The 21,226-nt window shown below is 43.3% G+C and overlaps 1 protein-coding gene across 4 annotated transcripts in view; it reads left to right on the top strand.

The window, feature by feature from the left end:
- FER (FER tyrosine kinase) overlaps positions 1-21,226 on the top strand; it is a 290,188-nt gene that overhangs the window by 32,736 nt on the left and 236,226 nt on the right. For all 4 annotated transcript variants that reach the window (XM_029053950.2, XM_007672816.3, XM_016228513.3 and 1 more), the window contains exons 2-4: positions 3,338-3,610; positions 16,735-16,908; positions 18,133-18,232. In XM_029053950.2, the coding sequence (XP_028909783.1) occupies positions 3,404-3,610; positions 16,735-16,908; positions 18,133-18,232 (481 nt within the window). In that variant the 5' untranslated portion in view covers positions 3,338-3,403. The remainder of the gene's footprint in view (positions 1-3,337; positions 3,611-16,734; positions 16,909-18,132; positions 18,233-21,226) is intronic.

Below are 21,226 nucleotides of genomic sequence, written 5' to 3'. Positions count from 1 at the left end.
CCCTCCTGGTGGAGAGGGGGGAGAGGAGGGGAGTATTTTTCTATTGGAGAATTTCCCCTTGGGCCCACTCTCCATGGAGTAAATTTCACATTCAATCCAAAGCCTAACGTTGGGCGAACGCAGATGGGGAACGCTTCTGAAAACATACGCCATTGGGGCCTTTTTGTCAGGAACCCTGACGTCAGCATGCTTATCTGTTTTATTAAGCACATTTCTATACTCGTGGTCACTTTGCTTCGCTTTTTTTTTTTTTCAAATTACAAATTTACATCCAGTCCCACTTCTACGGTTTGGTGGTTTTTTTTTGGTTTGGGGCTTTTTTTGGGTTTTTTTGGCTCTTGGATCTTTACCTCCTTCTCTCTTGTTGCTGTGGCACAGGAGAAGGGAAGAAGTAGGATGTGAGAAAAAGGGAAGGATGAAATAGGCGTTAAATGTAAAATGTTTTTGAAGATCTGTGAGCTGCTGGATTAGCTTCCCATAAACCACCAAGGTAAAGTTTTTCATCAGATCCTGACCTGACATTGCTTTTGGTAGATCAAAAATACGAAATCCCCCGGCTGTGGAGAATTACAGTAGACTCTACCCAACGGCAACAGGAGGGAAGCAGAGTGATTTGGTGCATAAAACGTGGGCCTGGGAGCCAGAGGACCTGGGTTCCAGTATCAACCCTATCACTTGCCTCCTGGGTGATCTTAGGCAATTCACTTAACTTCCCTGTGGCTCACTTTCCTCAACTGTAAATTGGGGATTCGATGCCCATTCTCCTTCTTACTGTGAGTCCCGTGTGGCACAGGGACCGTGTCTCACTTGATTAACTTATATCTACCCAAGTGCTTAACACATAGTAAGTGCTTAACAAATACCATAAAAACAAAAACAAATATGAAATTAACTCTGTGCAGACTGGACCCACAAGGAATTCTTCAAATTCTTCAATAGGAAAAAACCACGCCCCCAAAATCTTTTCCCCTTTTATGCTAACCCTCAAGCATTTTTTTTTTTGGCTTTTTCTCAAAAATATAAATCATAGGAGGAACCCGTATTTCTCTGTCATCTGGTTTCTACTGCAAGTGAGATGATAAAGCCAATTTGGCAAAATCATCAGTATCAAAGAGGAGATTCGAGACTTTGTATGTAACTTCATTTTGTTTCTTCCTCTTGTCCTGATTCAAATTAGATCTCATATTTTACCAAACGAAAATGTACCTAATTTTTGTAGTCCTATTTTGGGACAATTTGCAATCATCATGTGTCCCCATCTCCTCTTCCTTTTTTCAGTGGTATTTGTTCAGTGCTTACTATGTGCCAGGCACTATATTAAGCACTGGGGTAGATGGCAGATATTCAGGTTGGACACAGCTCATGTCCCACATAGAGTTCACGGTGATTATCCCATTTTCCAGATGAAGTACTGAGGCCCAGAAAAGTGAAGCGATTTGCCCAAGGTCAGACAGCAGACAAGTGGCTGAGCGAGGATTAGAACCCAGGCCCTTCTGACTCCAAAGCTCCTGCTCTATCCATTAGACCAAGCTGCTTCTCTTCTCACCCTGGCCTCCTCTACATTTGCTGTCTAAGCCTCCTTAGACTATAATAATGTTGGTATTTGTCAAGCGCTTACTATGTGCAGAGCACTGTTCTAAGCCCTGGGGTAGAAACAGGGTCATCAGGTTGTCCCACGTGAGGCTCACAGCCTTAATCCCCATTTTACAGATGAGGTAACTGAGGCCCAGAGAAGTGAAGTGACTTGCCCACAGTCACACAGCTGACAAGTGGCAGAGGCGGGATTCGAACCCATGACCTCTGACTCCCAAGCCTGGGCTCTTTCCACTGAGCCACGCTGCTTCTCTAAGGCCCTAGGTCGCCGATCTGTTCAGGTCGCTGCTGCTGCCAGCCCCTTGGACCAAATGTGCTACATACATCATCAACCCTGTTACATTGTACACTCCCAAGTGCTTAGTTACTGGCCTCCACACAGTTAAGCGCTCAATAAATTCCACTGATTGATCGATCCACTTCAATCTTCCCTATCTTATTAACTTTAAATAGGCTTTCTTGGTTTCATATAAGCGGTTCTAGAGAAAAAAGAGCTACCGATCAATCAGTGGTATTAACTGCACACTTGGAGAAGCAGCGTGGCTCAGTGGAAAGAGCACGGGCTTTGGAGTCAGAGGTCATGGGTTCGAATCCCAGATCTGCCATTTGTCAGCTGTGTGACTGGGGGCAAGTCACTTAACTTCTCTGTGCCTCAGTTACCTCATCTGTAAAATGGGGATTTAAGACTGTGAGCCCCACGTGGGACAGTCTGATTCCCCTGTGTCTACCCCAGTGCTTAGAACAGTGCTCTGCACATAGTAACCGCTTAACAAATACCAACATTATTATTATTATTACTAAGCTCTCGGGGGAGATCAGTACAACAAAGTTATGCGCATTCTCCACCCACAACGAGCTTACAGTCTGGTGGATGTTAGCACATAAGAAACTAACCCAGGCTATCTCAGAAAATATAGACCAGGAGAACGTAGAGAACGTAACAAGTTCCGGCTCCGATTTTCCTTGATCCTCCCCCTCTCGGTGAAAAGGTACACGCTTCAAATCAGCACCCCACTTTTAAGGCTCTTGCAAGCCTCTTGGACAGTAAGGAAGACGTATATTTGGATTTATGTAAATTGCTGTAGGATGGTGTGAGATACACAAGAGTTGAGCAATTTCCCCCTCATAGGAGATTCAACGCGGAGGACTTGACTCTCACGGAGAATGGAGATAAGTTGTTCAATCCCGTGTAGTCTCGGCAATATCGTAAGGTCTGTGCGGAGCCCCGGCCGGGAGCTGATCTGAAAGCATTGCGGAATTTGGTGGGAGCCTCCAGATCCATCTTGATCAGTTAACTCGAGTCGCCCAGAATGTGGGGAAAATGGCTGTTCTCTGTTTTCTCCATCTGGGAGACCCAGAAACTTATTAGCTTTCTAGATGAGACAACCATGCTTAAACATAATAGTTCTTTTCTCTTTGCCATTTGTCTTAGGGGGAGCCAGCTGGATTTGACGTGAGACTGGTGTTGGCCCTTTATGCCTTCTGTTCATCCAGCTGGCGTTGAAAGAGCATTGAACTTTAGGAAACTAGAGCATATGGGAAAGTTTGTCATATGCTTCAGGAGATGGAGTTGACCGTCGGTAAACAGGATAGCTTTGGGGAAGTTACAGTTAACTGAGGTTCAGATAATCAAATGTTCTATTGTAGTAACTTCTTGGTTTAAAATTGCGTCATAACTTTTGATTACGAGACCATCAAGTTCCTCTTTCAAGCATTTATGGTTTAAGCTTCATTCTCTCTCCAGATCCGGACATGTGCTGACCAGAAGAATCTTTTCTGTAGCCCGTGGAGTAGATCGTGCCTTATAAAGATGGGGTTTGGAAGCGACCTGAAGAATTCACATGACGCTCTGTTAAAATTGCAAGATTGGGAGTTACGGCTACTGGAAACAGTAAAAAAATTTATGACTCTGCGGATAAAAAGCGACAAAGAATATGCTTGTACTTTACAGAACCTGTGCAATCAAGTTGATAAGGACAGTACTATCCAAATGGATTACGTTAGCAATGTATCCAAGGTAAGAAGAATTTTATTGTTTGAAAGTATAGAAAATTCAAAATGTATTCTTTATCGAGACATTCTGACGGTAATTGTGCTTAAAAGAAAAGATCGCAAGGTCTTAAAAAAAAAAAAAAAAAAAAGCACATACTGAAATGTTGCTCTCTGTGTTTCTTCTCCAAAACCGCTGTGCCCCTAAGTGTTGCTCTGTGTTTCTTCTCCAGACCTGACGTTACCCATTGTCAGCTCCTTCAAGTTCTAGTGATTTCATTATTTTCATCGCTTGGTGATGCATCTTTCCTCTACTCTTCCACTCTAAACCTTGCATTAGGTTGATCGTTCATTCAGTAGTATTTACTGAGCGCTTACTATGTGCAGAGCACTGTACTAAGCGCTTGGAATGTACAATTCGGCAACAGACAGAGACAATCTCTGCCCATTGACGGGCTTACAGTCTCATATAATGTTGGTATTTGTTAAGTGCTTACTATGTGCAGAGCACTGTTCTAAGTGCTGGGGTAGACACAGGGTAATCAGGTTGTCCCACGTGAGGCTCACAGTTAATCCCCATTTTACAGATGAGGTAATTGAGGCACAGAAAAGTGAAGTGACTTGCCCACAGTCACACAGCTGACAAGCGGCGGAGCTGAGATTCGAACCCATGACCTCTGACTCCCAAGCCTGGGCTTTCTCCACTGAGCCACGCTGCGTCTGGCATACCATGTGGAGTCCATGAACGATTCCTAAATTGCTACAGGGTTATGTGAGAACCCCCTAACCCTAGGTCTGAGAGCAAACCTCTTCTGCACCTGGCCTTGGTCATGGTCAGCCTGAAGCTAGAGACTTAAACTGTAATCCTACCTTCCTGGTGAGCTGTCTAAAATTTCTAAATCAATTTTTCAGGGGTAAAAACAGATTTTTCTATTTTGTGCAGTGCTTTTCCACTACGGGAAGATCATATGACGTTTAAAAAAAAAAAAAAGCAAAACAGACACACAACCAGGGTATTCAAAACTAAGTTGACATTTTGACTATTTTGCTGTTCTTTACAACTTGAAAAAAGTAAGATACGGTTCAAAGTTGACATTTCCAATGGCAACATCCATCATATCCTCAATTGCGAGCTGATACAAATGTAATGTATTTTACCTCATTTGTCAGAAGTCTTTTGCCTTCAAGTAAAGCCTTTTCTAATATGTAAGGAAGATTTGAAAAACGTTTTCAACTACAGTCCTAACTAGTGGGTAAAGTGAGGGAGGGAATTGCTAATGTCTTAGCTCCTTAATAATTATGGTATTTGTTAAGCGCTTACTATGTGCCAAGCTCTGTTATAAGCCCTGAGGGCTTTTCACCAATTTGGGGTGAGAGTTTAGGGGCAGACACCTTCAAGGGCCAGCACCTCTTGGGTTTTTGAAGCGTAGTCTCCTATTTACTAGAAGTCGGCCCATTATAATAATGGTGGTATTTGTTAAGCGCTTACTATGTGCAAAGCACTGTTCCAAGCGCTTGGGATAGTTCCAAGGTCATCAGGTTGTCCCACGTGGGGTGCACAGTCTTCATCCCCATTTTCCAGATGAAGTAACTCAGGCCCAGAGAAGTGAAGTGACTTGCCCGAAGTCACACAGCTGACAAGTGGCAGAGTCGGGATTCGAACCCAAGACCTCTGACTCCCGAGCCCGGGCTCTTTCCACTGAGCCACGCCGCTTCTCCAGAGATTGATCGTGGACGACAAAAGGTTAATGGGGGATCCTTATCACTCCTACCTCAACCTGGATTTAGACTAGTAATCAGTAGGTTCTTAGCATATCTTCCATAACTTCCTTTAACTGCACCCTTAAAAGCCCTAGTGGTTAAACACTTGACAATCTGATGAACGGCACAGTAGGAAATATTGACTGAGCAATTCTCTATAGTTAAGTACCACACCAGGAGGGAAAAACCACATTTTACAGCACTTGCAATGGCTGTTTGTTTGGGGGCGGTGGGAGGTCGTTATCACCTTGAATTATCCAGATAACACAGTTCAAAAGGGCTAAATCTGAGACAGTGAAGTTCTAGACTCTTTAGAGTGCAGGCCTGTGTGTATATAATCTGTTTCTGTTGATACCCATTAATAATAATAATAATAATAATAATAATGTTGGTATTTGTTAAGCGCTTACTATGTGCAGAGCACTGCTCTAAGCGCTGGGGTAGATTAGGGAAGCAGCGTGGCTCAGTGGAAAGAGCATGGGCTTTGGAGTCAGAGGTCATGAGTTCGAATCCCAGCTCTGCCACTTGTCAGCTGTGTGACTGTGGGCAAGTCACTTAACTTCTCTGGGCCTCAGTTACCTCATCTGTAAAATGGGGATTAAGATTGTGAGCCCCATGTGGGACAACCTGATTCCCCCGTGTCTCCCTCAGCGCTTAGAACAGTGCTCTGCACATAGTAAGCGCTTAACAAATACCAACATTATTATTATTATTATTATTATTTTTACAGGGTAATCAGGTTGTCCCACACGAGGCTCACAGTCTTAATCCCCATTTTACAGATGAGGTAACTGAGGCACAGAGAAGTTAAGTGACTTGCCCAAAGTCACACAGCTGACAAGCGGCAGAGCCGCGATAATAATAATAATAATGTTGGTATTTGTTAAGCACTTACTATGTGCAGAGCACTGTTCTAAGCGCTGGGGTAGACACAGGGGAATCAGGTTGTCCCACGTGGGGCTCACAGTCTTAATCCCCACTTTACAGATGAGGGAACTGAGGCACAGAGAAGTTAAGTAACTTGCCCACAGTCACACAGCTGACAGGTGGCAGAGCTGGGATTCGAACCCATGACCTCTGACTCCAAAGCCCGGGCTCTTTCCACTGAGCCATGCTGCTTCTTGGCTCTCTCTCAGCTTCACGTGGGGCCTAAAAGAAGATTGATTTGCTTTTTTTCAGTGTGACTTAGATGGGATTTTAGTGAATTTTAGGGGATGCTCACAGTAATTTTTCACCATGCTGTAATTAATGATTTCATTGCAAACTATTTTTCTATTCTCCTTGTCTCTCATCTTCTTTAGACCATTTCTTTAACTTGAGCTATTGCAAATTTCAGTTATTAATGGATTTTGGCATCTTTTCCCATCAAGATACTATAATTTAGGGCATAAAGATGTCATTCATTTTAAAAGATGTGGGAATATTTTGAGCTGCTTTCCCCCAAAATGTTATCCAAGTCATAAAGTGGCAGGCTAGAATTTGTCACTTGAAAAAATAAATTCCCAATTGTATATCTATAATTGAGCCCCTTCTTGTCCGAGTGGCTAAAACTCTTTAGGAAATAACCAGTGTGGAAAAAAAAGAAATTAGTTCAAATGCTTTTATTTAATTTGTTTTGCCAAGATGCGTTTTAACAGAGCATCTCATATATAGGTAATATGCACTCAGCTCATGTTGAAACTTAAAAGTATTATCTTTATAATAGAGAATATGTTTGAGTTAAATACTATAGGGGACAATCTATCCATGTGACTGAAAGAAAACCTTTCTTCTATTGGTCACAGCAGATCATGGCTCTGAATCAGGAAGCCCAAATTTATGGGGTCCCCGAAGGCTCCTTTTTAGATGAGTAAAAATTTAAGAGGACATTTGACCCTTTGGGACTCTGTCGTCGGTCTAGAAAATTCCCATAAGCATCTAAGTGCTGCCTACTTTTAATTTTCAAAGTATGGATTAGTGTCCCCGGGGGAATATTCTTAACAGTGGGATGTGGCTGGGATAGAGAGAGCCATTTTATCTCTTTACAAATTTGTGCTGTGTCAAACCCTTTCCTATTTCCAAGAGTGAATCAATCAATCAGTGGTATTTATTGAGCATTTACGGTGTGCAGAGCACTGTACTAAACACTTCAGAGAGTGCAGTACCACAGAGTTGGCAGACAAGTTTCCTGCCCCCACTAAAATTGAGTTGTTAAATGACTAGAGAGTTGTTGAGAATGGAGCGAATGTCTGAAAAAGGGAGGAGGATACTGGTGGATAAAATTCAAAATGGAGGGGCAATAGAACCAAGAGAAATGTTTTAAACATAATGTCTGGATGAATCGGAGATGGGTAGCTCACAACCCAGTACTTTCACAAGATCTGCTTCAATAAGCTTTGAGAGGTACACCAAGCTGTAATTCAGTTTTCTGATGTGACTCCAAAATTAATTGGTTAAGACCTAAAAAAAAAAAAGCATGGTTTTTAATTTTTTTTTTATAACAGAACCTGCTTCTCTCTCTGAATTATGTGTTTTCCACATTAAAGTTGAATGGCTTTTTGGAGAAGAATATTAAATCATCCTCAGTAGCATTTATTGAGCACTCTCTGTGCCCAAAGCACCCTGCTAGCTTCTCGAAGGTAACCCGGAAATGGTTATCAAGTGCAGTACCTGCCCTTAAGCTGACACAGGTGACCTAAATGGATGAAATAATAGTTGGGTTTTTTTATGGTATTAAGCATTTACTCTGTGCCAGGCGCGGTTCTAAGTGCTGGGGTAGATACCAGGGAATCAGATTGGATCCAATCCATGTCCCACTTGGGGCTCCCAGTCTTAATCCCCATATCACAGATGAGGTAACTGAGGCCCAGAGAACTGAAGTGACCTGTCCAAGGTCACAGAGCCGACACGTGGCGGAGCTGGGATTAGAACCCAGGTCCATCTGACTCCCAGGCCCGTGTTCTATCCACTAGGCCATGCCGCTTCTCTGATAGTTGAGGGTATGAGTAGGTATACAAAAAAACAGTCGAATAAATAACAAGTAAACAGAAATACGTATGAGTGTCCCGAGGTGCCGAAGGGGACGACGTTGCCTGGGAATGTTGGGGAAGTGGCTCTTGGGAAGGGTGATGAAGAATGAGGTTGGCAAAGCTGAAATGGGGGAAAAAGGTCCTGGGCGGTAGTACAGAGATGAGGGGGTGTTAGAAGGTTTGCATGGGAAAATCGACCAGCATGACCTCAGGTCTGGTAAGAGACGGGGGCAGATAGGTCAGAGGGAGCTAGCTGATGGATCACCTTGAAGCCATTGGTGAGGTGTTTGTTTTTTCTGCAAGGAGCAATGGGTGACTTAGACATTTTCCGGGAGGGAAATAATCTTTTAGTAAGATCGTAGGTGTGAAATAGATTGAAGAAGGGAGAGGTTTGAGGTAAATAGGTCAGTAAGGAGCCTGTTTGTTTTTTTTATGGTACTTGTTAAGCGCTTACTATGTACCAAGCACTGTTCTAAACACTGGGGTTCTAAGAGCAAGCTAATCACTTTGGCCACAGTCCCTGTCCCTCATGGGGTGCATAATCTAAGTAAGAGGGAGTGGGAGTCCCCATTTTCCATAGGGGGTAACTGAGGCCCAGATAAGTTAAGCATCTTGCCCAAGGTCACAGAGGAGACAAGTGGCGGAGCCGGGATTAGAGCCCAGGTCCTCTGACTTCCAGGCCTATGCTCTTTCCACTAGGCCACACTGCTTCTCTGTTACAAAAGTCCGGCTCAGAGGTGATGAGTACTTGGACCAGGATGGGGCTAGTAAGGGTGGTGAGGATGGGATCTGTGAAATATAGAGGGAGAACGGCCAAGATAGATGGCCTGAGCTTGGGATGAGCCAAAGGATGACACCAAGGTTCTGACTTTTAGGGACAGGGAAGATGCCAACAATGATGGGGGAAAGCCAGGAAGAGGAAAGGGGTTAGTAGGGAAAATTAGTTCATTTTGGCTAATCTGAAGTATAAGGTGCTGGTGGGTCATCTAGCTGGAGCTGTTCTGAAGTCAGTAGGAAATGCAAATTTTAGAGCAGATGAGCGGCGAGGGCTAAAGGTGAAAAATCTGTGAGTTGTCCACGTAGAGCTGGTAGCTGAAATGGTGGGCCTGGAAGAGCTTCTGGAGAGAGTGAACAAAGTGAGAGGATAGGCCAGAGCCCTAAGGGAATCTCACAGATAAAGGATGAAGGGAAGAAGATGAATCGGTGGAGGAAAGTGATCAGGAATGGTCAGAGAGGTAAGGATGGGAACTAGGCAAGTACTGAGTCCTTTAAGCTAGGTGAGAGTGAATATGTAGAAGGGAATAGAATCGTCATGATTTGGGATGCTAGAGATGTGGCTTTGGATAAAAAAAAAAAAAGGGGACGGCAGGATGTGACAGAGGAAAGTAGAGGGGGAAGAGGAAGAATAGTGGGGATAAAGGTGGGAAGGAAGAGGAAGTTAAAGGCTGCCTCCTCCTCTTCTTCTGCTGGTACTTCTTTGATCCTTACCAGACAATGGGTCTGGGTACAAGCAACACCTCTCTTCCCGGTCCCCAAAGGCCCACGAGGCGGGGAACTGTCTATTATTAAGGTATCCTCGGAAGCCGTTGGGGACAGAGCGGCTTTCCAGCCAGGATCCGCTGGGCTTTTGCCGCAGCTGCTGCAATCATTCGATCCACCTAGCTCCATTGCGGACCAGAGGCGACATCCTTCTCTCTTTAATCAGTTAATCAGTGGTAATTATACAGCACTTACTATATGCAGAGCACTGTTCTAAGCGCTCAGGACAGTACCCTACAAGAGAAGAAACAGACATGTTCCCTAATCTTAGACTGTCAGCTCCTTGTAGGCAGGGAGCGTGTATACCAATTCTGTTAGATTGTGCTCTTCCAAGCTCTTAGTACAGTGCTGTGCACCCAGTAAGCGCCCAGTAAATATGATTGATCGATTGACTCCTTCCATTGGAGGGTAAGAGGGGTAGCTGATGGAGGTCAATGAGAAAGAGGGAGGAGGCTTTCTGACTGGCGTTTTAAATTGTGATTTAAATCCAATCTACTGAACTTCTTATATTTTTTTGTTGATGAAATAAAATGCCAACAGGTTCTATTTGATCCTGGATTGCCTTTTAATAGTTTTACCATGCAGTTTTTAGCACCTCGTATATCGTGGGATCAAAAAGCACTTTGCAAACTGATACATAAGGATCATTCTGCCAGTGAAATATGGCCATCTCCGTGTTGCTGGAAAAGCAAGGGGGAAATATGCAGAAGCCTACCGTGTGCCAACAACACTATCTTATTTCTTTTGTACCCTTTTTGAAATGATGACTGCTGTAATATTTCTTTAAACTGTAGGAGTTAGGTTATCTTACTTGAATTTCATATAAATTGGGCTTAACTAATACTCTTTGCATAACTGTTTTGTCATTTACTGGGAAAGTTAGAGGTAGGGATTTTTCTTGGAATTGGCAGGAATGACATCCAGTAATTCCTGCGTCCCTCGGTCGTTCATCTTTCCCTGATTCAGTTATCATTGTGGGTGGGGCTTACTTTCGTTTGGTTTGAATGCGTCAGCAGGTTTCAGATTATTTTTGGTGGCCTCAACTTTTCAAAATTACACTTCCATCCTAGTACCCATTCTTCACCTCATTGTCTTCTCTGGCCACTTGAACCCTCTAACTCCCTCTTTAGCCTTCCCATCTTGCGCCTTGTGGTACCTGATTGTTTAAGTGCGTGTCACCTGGCGGAGGGAGAAGAGGAAGGCAAGAAAGGGAGAACGGGTTTGTGGGGGAGAGATAGAAACAGACTGAAAAGACACCCTCCCACCTCACATCGTTCCACCCCTGGCCCATAGTCTCACTTTTGTCTCTCAACTCCCTTGACCCTTTGGCCTCATTCTTTCTTCACCCTGCCCTTTGGTTTGCCATTTCCCCATCTCCTTGTGCTTTGGCTTCCCCCTGCTTCTCTCTCCAGTGTTGGAGCTGGGATTAGAACCCAGACCCGTGCTGTTTCCACTAGGCCAGGCTGCTGCCTCTGCCCTAGCAGCATTTGACAGGGGTCTTGGAACAATATGTATTCTAAGTGACCATTTGGGGGGCAGTCACAGCACCCTTAATAATAATAATGATAATAATTATGGTATTTGTTAAGCATTTACTATGTGCAGAGCACTGTTCTAAGCACTGGGGTAGATACAGGGTAATCAGATTGTCCCATGTGGGGCTCACATTTTTTAATCCCTATTTTTACAGGTAACTGAGGCACAGAGAAGTTAAGTGACTTGCCCAAGGTCACACAGCAGTCAAGTGGCGGAGCCGGGATTAGAACCCATGACCTCTGACTCCCAAGCCCGTGCTCTTTCCGCTAAGCCACGCTGCTTTTCCACGTCAACCGACGTGTGGGCAGGAAGCTTGAAATGGGGGAAAGCACAGATCTCTTCTGCCATTAGCATCTTCTTCCCAAGGATTGCTATGCTGTTCTCAACTGGGAAGTGGTGGAGAGGAAACGCAGAGAGCAAGACATCGATAGGGACTTCTGTCCTTTCACCCTCCACTAATCAATCAGTGGTGTCTGTGGAACACTTACTGTGTGCAGAGCACTCTACTAAGTGCTTGGGAAAGTACAACAGAGTTGGTAGATGCTATCCTTGCCCCCAAGGAGCTTACAGTCTACAGGAGGAGACAGGAATTAAAGTAGATTAAAGATAGGGGAAATAGTAGAATAGACAGCCAGTCAGTCATATCTGTAATTTATTTATATTAATGTCTGTCTCCACCTCTAGAGTGTAAGCTCGCCGTGAGCAGGGAACATGTCTACCAACTCTGTTAAATTATACTCGCCCAAGCATTTAGTACAGTGCTCTGCAAATGGTAAGTGCTCAATAAATACGATGAAGTTGGACACAGTCCCTGTTCCCCTGGGCCTTGCGGTCTAAGGAGGAAGGAGTAGGTTTTAATCCCCACTGTACAGGTGAGGAAACTCAGACCCCAGATTTGTGACTGGCCCAAGGACAAATGGCGGTGCCGGCCTTAGGCCCTAGGTCCTCTCCTCCGACTCCCAGGCCCCGGGCTCTTTCCACTAGGCCACGCTACTTTCTAATGCTCAGGGCAGCAGGGTGAAGTATGGACTGGAAAACGGAGAGATAGGAGGCAGAGCGATCGGGGGCTAAGGCAGTCGAGGGAGGCTATGATAAGTCCTTGGATCGGCAAGTAGCAGTTTGGATGTAGATAAAAGGGTGAAGTCTAAAGCCGTTATGAAGGTAGAAGCGATAGGATCTAGTGAATTCATCTAGGCTGAATACACAGGAGGAATGAGAGAGACGAGTTGAGGAAAATCCTGTGGATCCTCAGTGTAATTTCCTTGTGGGCAGGGAATGTGTCTTCCTACTCTTTTCTGTTGTGCTTTCCCAAGCTTTTGAGAAATGCACTGCACACAGTAAGTGCTCAGTAAATTCTATCGATTGCTTGGTGTTGTCCACAGTGATGGGAAAATCTGGGGGAGGATAGTGTATGGGTGGGAAGATGAGGAATTCTGTTTTACATATTCTATTGGTATTTTCTCCTTGGTCACCTAATAAAATTACATAAATACTTTTACCTGCCCACAGCCTGGTTTGGGGCCTGATATATTTAACTCTTATTAGCTCTTGATTTCTCTGCTGCGTATGTCAAGGCAGTGACTCCCTCTCCCAGTGGCCTTAGTTGTGCACACTTGGGTTCTTCACTACCTTGCCGGGAGAGAGATTTGAGTTGACCAATACTGACTTAACGTGGTGACTGGCAGCAGGGGTAAATTTGGACCCTTCTCTCCTGCCCCTAACTTTGCCGTCCTAAACTTAGGCCTAGGTGATCTCTGTAAAAAGATTTCACTGAGATTTAGCTTTGCCTGGAATCAGAAGAATAGACAGGTGATTTGTCAAAGCTAAAGAACTGGAGGAGTACAGACACCCTAATAGATCATCTGTTCTGACTCCACCTAAAGGCCAGAAGGAACTTAAATTAGAGCCGCTAGATTTTTTCCTTGGAATTCTTTTTCTTTTATGTTATTTGTTAAGAACTTACTATGTGCTCTCCTACTTCTCCCTCCCATTTGGAGCACAGGCTTGAAAGACCAGCTGCTCTGCTTGCTCTGCTTAGGCAGGACCCTGGGGAGGGAGGCAGAAAGGCAACACAGAATGGGGGATTGGTGGGAGAAGGGGAGATGGAAGAGTCATCTAGTCTACCTAAGATGTCTGCCTTTCTATCCTCATCTTTCCTGTCTTCCTCCTGAGATCCTAACCAGTAAGGCCAAGCTGAGCTCCAGATTTTCTTCAGACAGGGGGCAAACCTCCTATTCAGCTCCTCCCCAATTTCATCTCTTCCTTCTCGCTGCCCCCTCCTGAACACACATTTGGTGCCTGCTGCACGTCCCGGTGTAACTCCGCTTGCGCCTTCTGATCCACCGCCATTATTGTCCCCATTTGGGTTTTTCCCTTCCACTTATCCCCCTACATAGGTCTTTGTAGTTGGCGATAAAAAGACAAGAACAGTTAACGTTTTTAAGTTTGTCCAATGTTTTTCGGCATCTATATTGTCTCAAATGGGAACTCCACGGGAGGCGACCGTGCCTCGTAAATGCGCTTTTATTTAGAACGGTATGTAGTTCAGTGCTAAGCAAATGAGGGTGATTATCCTTGAAAAAAGAAAAGACAGCAGAGACATCAATGCCAAGGAAATTTGGGGGTGTAAGAGTCGATCCATTTTTGTAGCTACTTCTTTCCTTTGCTTTTTTGTTACCTTTATCATTTTCAGTTGACCCAAATTCTCAGATGATGAGATCCTCCCCATGCAGAAGGGTGTAACCGCAAAGACGGATGAGGAACTGACAATTTGTTCCACACTGCGTGCACATAAAGATTATCCTTTGCCACATTGCTACATTTACCACTCAGAGAGCCTTGTATTTGTTTTCAGATCTGCCTCTCTGGATCTCCAGTTTTCCATCTGACCATCTTATTGAGAAGAGAAACCCCATTCCTAATTGCCACATGGTCAGGCTTGTCTGCTGCTGACACCTGTCAACCATTTAGTGAGGGTTTACTGTGTGAAGAGCACTCTCCTAAGCACTAGGGAGAGTACAGTATAACAGAGTTGGTAGACACGTCCCTTGCCCACAGCAAGCTTACAGTCTAGGGGGCAGACACATTAAAATAATAAATAAATTACGGATCTGTACTTAAGTGCTGTGGGGTTGAAGAGGGGTGAATAAAGGGTGCAAATCCAAGAGCAGGGGTGAGATACACCTCTCCAGAATCTGGAATTATGTCCTATAGTTGGAGACTGTCCTTCGCTGTGTCTTTAAAACTTTGTTTTCTATTTGTCCTACTTGTTATGTCTGTCTCCTTTCAGTTAGGTTATCGTTCCATTGCTACCCATCTTACCTGTTACCATCCAATCCTCTCATATGTACTTCCCTAGCTAAATCGTTTTGAGATGAGTCTTTCTTATTGCTGGTAATAAACAAAATCTGCCTCTCTAGACTGTAAGCTTGTTGTGGGCAGGGAATGTGTCTGTTGTTATATTCTCCCAAGCGCTTTGTACTGTGCCCTGCACACAGCGCTCAGTAAATACGATTGACTGACTTACTGATCCGACTGTTCAGTAGTCAATCATATTTGTTGAGTGCTGACTGTGTTCAGAGCACAGAACTAAGCACTTGAGAGCGTACAACACAATATAACAGATACATTCTCTTCCCACGTTGCCAGTACTCCTGTTTTTTACCTTTGGGTATTGAGTCTGGCTTGCCCGTGATGGTGATTAAACTGTTCAAAAACCTGGGTCTACCCAAAGTGACTGGTTCAGGTCTCAGCCGTGTCGAAGGATGGATGGTGCTACAGATGTGTAGGCAGTTTGGTATGTAGCTTGATGTCTTTTTGTGGTCACACTGCCAATTTTCCAAAGGACCTGCTGATCATTTTAAATGTGTCTGTGTGTAGTGTAGTGCTGGATAGGGTACTGCCTGTGTGACAATTGGGTGACAACATTAAGTTCTGGGTTGTTCTTGGGAAAAAAAAATTTCTAGTTGTGTATAGAGCATCTCCAGGGTAGGCTGGCATGTGATAGTGTCATCTTGTTCATCAGCGTCAGGTCATATGGCTCTGCTGGACTTGTAAAGTGGTTTATTAGCCTCCCCGTTGTCATTAATAAAACCTCTTTTTGAATGGCTGTTGCAGAGATTTTCGATAATGCTCATCACCTTCACTTCTAATTAGGCATGTAAATAGGTCTCACTTCCTTCACCTTAAAAATCATACCTTGTAAACATAGCTTTTTTTTTTCAATAAAAGTCTGGAAGAGAGCATTTTCACTTTTTCGAACAGATAGCCTGGGTTAATCCTTGGAAAATAATGTGGCTTATAACTATCAGTGTGGGACTCTGCATAGGCTTGGGAAGAATAGAAGATCTCAGTTAGTGGAAGCTTATAAAGACAGTTTGGCAGTTCCTAGGTCAGAGCTCCATCTCATTGTGGGTGCCAGAGAAGTCCCACCCCTGCCCGTGCCACAGGCTGCCAAACCCCGCTCGAGGTTTTGGCCGGGCAGATGGTAATGCATGCCCTCAGCTCAGTTGCTGGTCAGAACTGTGCCAGAGGAGAAGTCCTATCCCTGCCAACCTTAAATTCTGAGGCATGGCTTGGGTTCTCCATCATCCCCACGTGCTTGCATGTCTATTCTCTGACCGGACCTCCTTTTGGAGGTCTGGGTGTGGACGTTGGCGCATACTCCATTTATCATCCACAGACCAAGAGCAAAAACTTAGGATTTTTTGGGTGAGAATGGACCCATTTCATTTTTAATTGTTGGTGCATTTCTGTTCCTTAAATGCCGAGTCTTTGGCTTTACCCAGCACTTTGAGTCGCCATCTCTTCTTTCTTTTCCAAAGCATTTCCTTATTCATTCATTCAGTTGTATTTATTGAATGCTTACTGTGTGCAGAGCACAGTACTAAGCGCTTGGAAAGTACAATTTGGCAACAGATAGAGACAATCCCTACCCAACAACGGGCTCACAGTCTAGAAGGGGGAGACAGACAACAAAACCAGTAGACAGGCATCAATACCATCAAAACAGATAAATAGAATCATAGATATATACACACCATTAATAAAATTGAGTAATAAAAATGTACAAAATGCATGTGGGGGAAGGAGAAGGAGGTATTGTCTATTTGACAGGTAAGGACAGTGAGTCGCAGAGAGGTTAGGTGACTTGTGTGTGTCACCCAGCAGATCAGTAAAAGTCAAAACAGTAGACGCAGGCCTCTTCACCTCCAGCTCTGCAGTCTTTCCAATAGCTCATGCCACCTTCCAGCACGAGAGGTTGAATCCTAGCCGATCATCTATTTTTATCCCTTTTTTTTTTTCCCAGTCTTGGTCACTCATGATCCAGCAGACGGAACAACTTAGCAGAATAATGAAGACACACGCAGAAGACCTTAACTCTGGACCACTACATAGACTTACCATGATGATCAAAGACAAGCAGCAAGTTAAGAAGAGCTATGTAGGTGTTCATCAGCAAATTGAGGCAGAGATGTTCAAGGTGCTTTTTTTTTTTTGCCATATCCTTTCTTCCTTTGTTCTGTTTTACTGTATTATTGAAGCATTTTAGTCCTTTGCCTTTTCGAGGTTGTCATTGAATAACCTTACGGAGAGTCGTGTTAGATGAGTTGCTTTCCATACGGTGCTATGCTGTAGCGTCACAAACCAGTGGGTGGCTGCCAGGGTAGTTGTCTCAGTAACCGCTGTTGTCTTCGCCAGCCATTTTAGCCACCTATATTTGAGGATTCTTGCTGGACCTGTCCACCTGGTTGTGGGTAGTTTTTCAGTCGGAATCCTTCACCACTGAAGGAGCGTTCCCCTCCTCCATGATGTTTCAACATTCCCCTTTTCCACCCACCGTGGTGAGTTGTGGGTCAGATTTTAGGTGAGGGAGAGGGGACACGATCCCTGTCACGACCACTTTGACCAAGAATAGGCTTTGGGTGTAAAATTAGTGTGTGCTTTGAGATATGCAACACATGTTTGCCTGCTCACTTGTTATCCCTATTTCCTCAGCGGGAATACGACTGACAGGGATGAGGGAGTTTAGTGGTGCAGTGTAAGCCACCATCGTTCAAGTTTATTCCTTTTTTTTTCTTATGGTAGCTTATTTTGTGCCAGGCAGTCTACTAAGCATTGGGATAGATAGAAGCTAATCAAACTGGACACAGTCCATGTCCCACGTGGAGCTCACAGTCTTAATCCCCATTTTATAGATGAGGTTGACTGAGATACAGGAAAGTTAGGTGACTTGGCCAAGATCACCCAGGTCACACGTATTCTCGGTCTTGAGGTCTCTGTGACGGGATTCCAGCTCTTCTGTCATTTAAGATGCGAGACACCGTCATTATCTTCCACATCAAAGTGAAACTTTTTATTAATGAACTTCTTTAAATTGCTCTCCAAATTTTAGTCTGTCCTGAACTGTCCTAGGAAAGCAAAGTTAGTAACCATTAATCCCTTGACTGAGAGAGCCCATCTCTTTTTAAAATTTATATTTGGTTATTAATGAACTCCACTTACCGGAATTTAAAATCGCTGTGAGTTCCTTCGCTCAATAAAGGGACAGCATATAACAACAAATGAAAGAACAATTCTGACCTAGCAGAAATGGAATACGTTCCTACTCTCATGGAATTCAAATTTAGCATCCTATCTCTAGTCTGTGAATTGAAGTGCTTAAGTTAAATGCTTTAACTGTTTCTGGATTTTATTTCTCTAATAGGTCACAAAGACGGAATTGGAGAAATTAAAATCGAGCTACCGGCAACTAATAAAAGAAGTGAATTCTGCTAAAGAGAAATACAAAGAAGCTTTGGCTAAAGGTATGCTGCAGTTAACCAATTTAAAATATTGACTTTATTTGAACTTTTACCATTTGACGGATAACCATTTTGAGTCGTCTTTGAGCAGCTCTCATGTCAAAACCCCACCGTGTGAAAATCATGATACGTCGATTGAGCGATTCTTTTTGTATTCCATCTTCAGACCATTAGTGGTCCCAATGTCAGAAGTATTTCTGTGGGATTATAAGAGAGCTTTCTTTAAGAATGATTGTTCTCCCCATCAACAGATCTAGGTTAATAAAAAACAGAGGATAAGCTAATGAAAGCGGTTGGGATCTCCGACTGAATCTCTTATCCAAGGGCAGGGCATTTGACCAGCAAGATCTAATGTTGGAAGGAGACTCATCGTTCTAATGGCATTTATTGAGCTCCTGTCGAGTGCAGTAAACTGAAGTAGAGCAGAAGCAAAAGACGGGTTCCCTTCCCACATGGAGCTCAGAATCTAACTGGGGAACCAGACATAGATGATTTACCAATTGTGGTAAATTGGTACCGATTTTTACCAATTGTTGGAAAAGCAGGATTCAGATAGGGAGTTAAAATGCATATCCCAGGATGAAATGTCAAAATGAATAATTGAATGTCAAAGTGAATATACATAGACAAGTGCTGATGATAGGTGGAAATAAAATTCATAAGTGAGGGAAGTGACCATTTTGCAACTCTTACATTGTCGGCCACTAAATTCTGCCAGTTATTTCTCTACAATACACCCTGGATCCATCCCATCCTCTCATCATCCATGCAGCTATCTCCCTTGTTCAAACTCTCACGATTGCCGGACAGATCACTGTTTGAGCCGCCTCATTGGCCTCCCAGAATCCAACCTCTCCCTTCCTCAGCCTGTACTCCCCTTTGTGTGCTGGATTGCTTCTCAAACATTGTTTGGTACACATTTTTCCATATACCTTAAAAGCATCCAATGACTACCCATTTACCTTTGTATTAAGCAGAAACTCTTGATTTTTGCATCAAGGCTCTCCATCAGTTCATGTTTTTTCTCTCTCTCTCTCTCTTTTTAAGCATATCTCCCCTCTTCATTTTTCATAAAGTGGGTCACTTTAGAATCTCTGGCCACTAACCTCTTCCTCACACCTTTCCCCATACCCGGAACTCCCACCCCTTTCAAATCCGCCAGATTACACCTTTCCCCATCTTCACAGCCATCCTGACACCTGACTTCTTCAAGAGGCATTTCTTGATTCATTTCCAAAACTCCAGGTCTTGTCAATCCAACAGTCACCCTTAGTACTTAGGTGTATATAACAATCCTTAGCACTTGATGTGTGAATTGATTTACATAAACCATTCAGGTGTTTCCTACTTATTAACCTATTCATCTGCTACTCCCAGTTGTAACTTTGTTTTCTTCTGCTCCCAATATTTGCAAATAAATAGTGTCTACCTGTCTTAGTAGGTTTGTTGAAGTAGGGACTGTTTTTTTTTCCTTGTCCTCTCCCAGCGCTTAAGGCAAAGCTGTGCACACAATAGGCCCTCAGCAAATACTATTTTTTGATCATTTATTTTCCCTTCTCCTCTGGATGCCATACATTATGGTATTTGCTAAGCATTTACTATGTTTCAGGCATTGTTTCAAGATCTGGGGTAGGGATATGGTCCATGTCCCATATGGGGCTCACAGTTGAAGTAGGAGAGAGAACAGGTATTGAAGTTGAAAACAGACATGTGTTGATGATATTCCGCAAGGGTCAGTTAAATTGTAATAACTCTAAAATTTAAAAAGTCTTTGTAAAATGAAAATATGATTGCTTTTCTGTTCCCAAGAGATTGGCTGTCTTATTGTACTCTACTAAGAGCTTAGTACAGTGCTCTGCGCACAGTAAGTGCTCAATAAATATGATGGAATTGAATGATTTTCCTTGGTCTTATTTTTCTCCCTTTTGGTTTTTACTGTCACCAGCTGCCTCATGCTTCTGCTTCCTTCAACATTACTTAGGGCTTCTGTTGCTTTTTGGAAAGAACTTCCATTGTTTAAGTTGATGATTTCTCTTTTAAGTGCTCTTCCCATAGATTGCCCAATATGATAGTCTTACCTGTTCCTTCTTAAATTTAAATTCCTAGATGACTTGGATATAAAATAAATTATGGTGTGTGAAGTGTATATTTTTCTATTGGAAGAATTATGTTTCGGTGATATTTCAAGATGCCATAATAATGCATAAGAAACGAGTATTTCTCTCCCAATTTAGTGTTCCTCGAGTTCTACTGTAGTGCGGGGCTTTCATTCTTGCAAAATTCTGCATTAAGCAAAGCTTGTGCTATAGTAATCACCCATTCCAGCACACCACGTTTGCACTCATATGTTCACACAATGCGTGCACACAAACCATTCTGTGGTGTGCTGTATCCGTATAATCAAGCATTCCTCAAATCCCAAAGAATGCCATAGCCAAGATGCATAGTGAGAAAATAAAGTGTGACTCAGTGTATAGAGCACACGGGCCTGGGAGTCAGAAGGACATAGGTTCTAATCTCGGCTCGCCTTATAACAGTGCTTGGCACATAGTAAGTGCTTATTCAAGTACTTCAGATTATTATTATTATTATTATTATTATGTCAGACTGAGTGTACTGTGAATTTACCATGAAAATAGTTACTCCTGACTTGGGCACATAAATATTTATTTTATTTCTTTTGTTACCTATGTTCCTCCAAAAGATAGGGTATCCTTTTAAAAAAATTTTGAGCTGCTGCATTTTGTCCTTTATTTGCAAGCTGTAGTCTCCGACTTGGTAATGCTAATTCTGGTACTACAGTAGTGAGTTACTTCTGGGAGTTCGTCATGCTTATCCTGCATCGTGCATGGATAGCACCGCTTGTATTAATTTTGATCGAGGTGGGCTCTTATTTGGTATTCTATTCTAAACTCTAAGATATAAAAACTGTAGGAGCTGAAGACTTTTTTGCTGAATATCAGTGTTTAATAAAATAGAATCTGATAAAGTGAAAGT

Source organism: Ornithorhynchus anatinus, chromosome X3 (assembly GCF_004115215.2).
Source record: "Ornithorhynchus anatinus isolate Pmale09 chromosome X3, mOrnAna1.pri.v4, whole genome shotgun sequence".
Taxonomy (NCBI): domain Eukaryota; kingdom Metazoa; phylum Chordata; class Mammalia; order Monotremata; family Ornithorhynchidae; genus Ornithorhynchus; species Ornithorhynchus anatinus.
The sequence above is the reverse complement of the archived record's forward strand: the minus strand, read 5'-3'. Positions and strand labels throughout refer to the sequence as shown.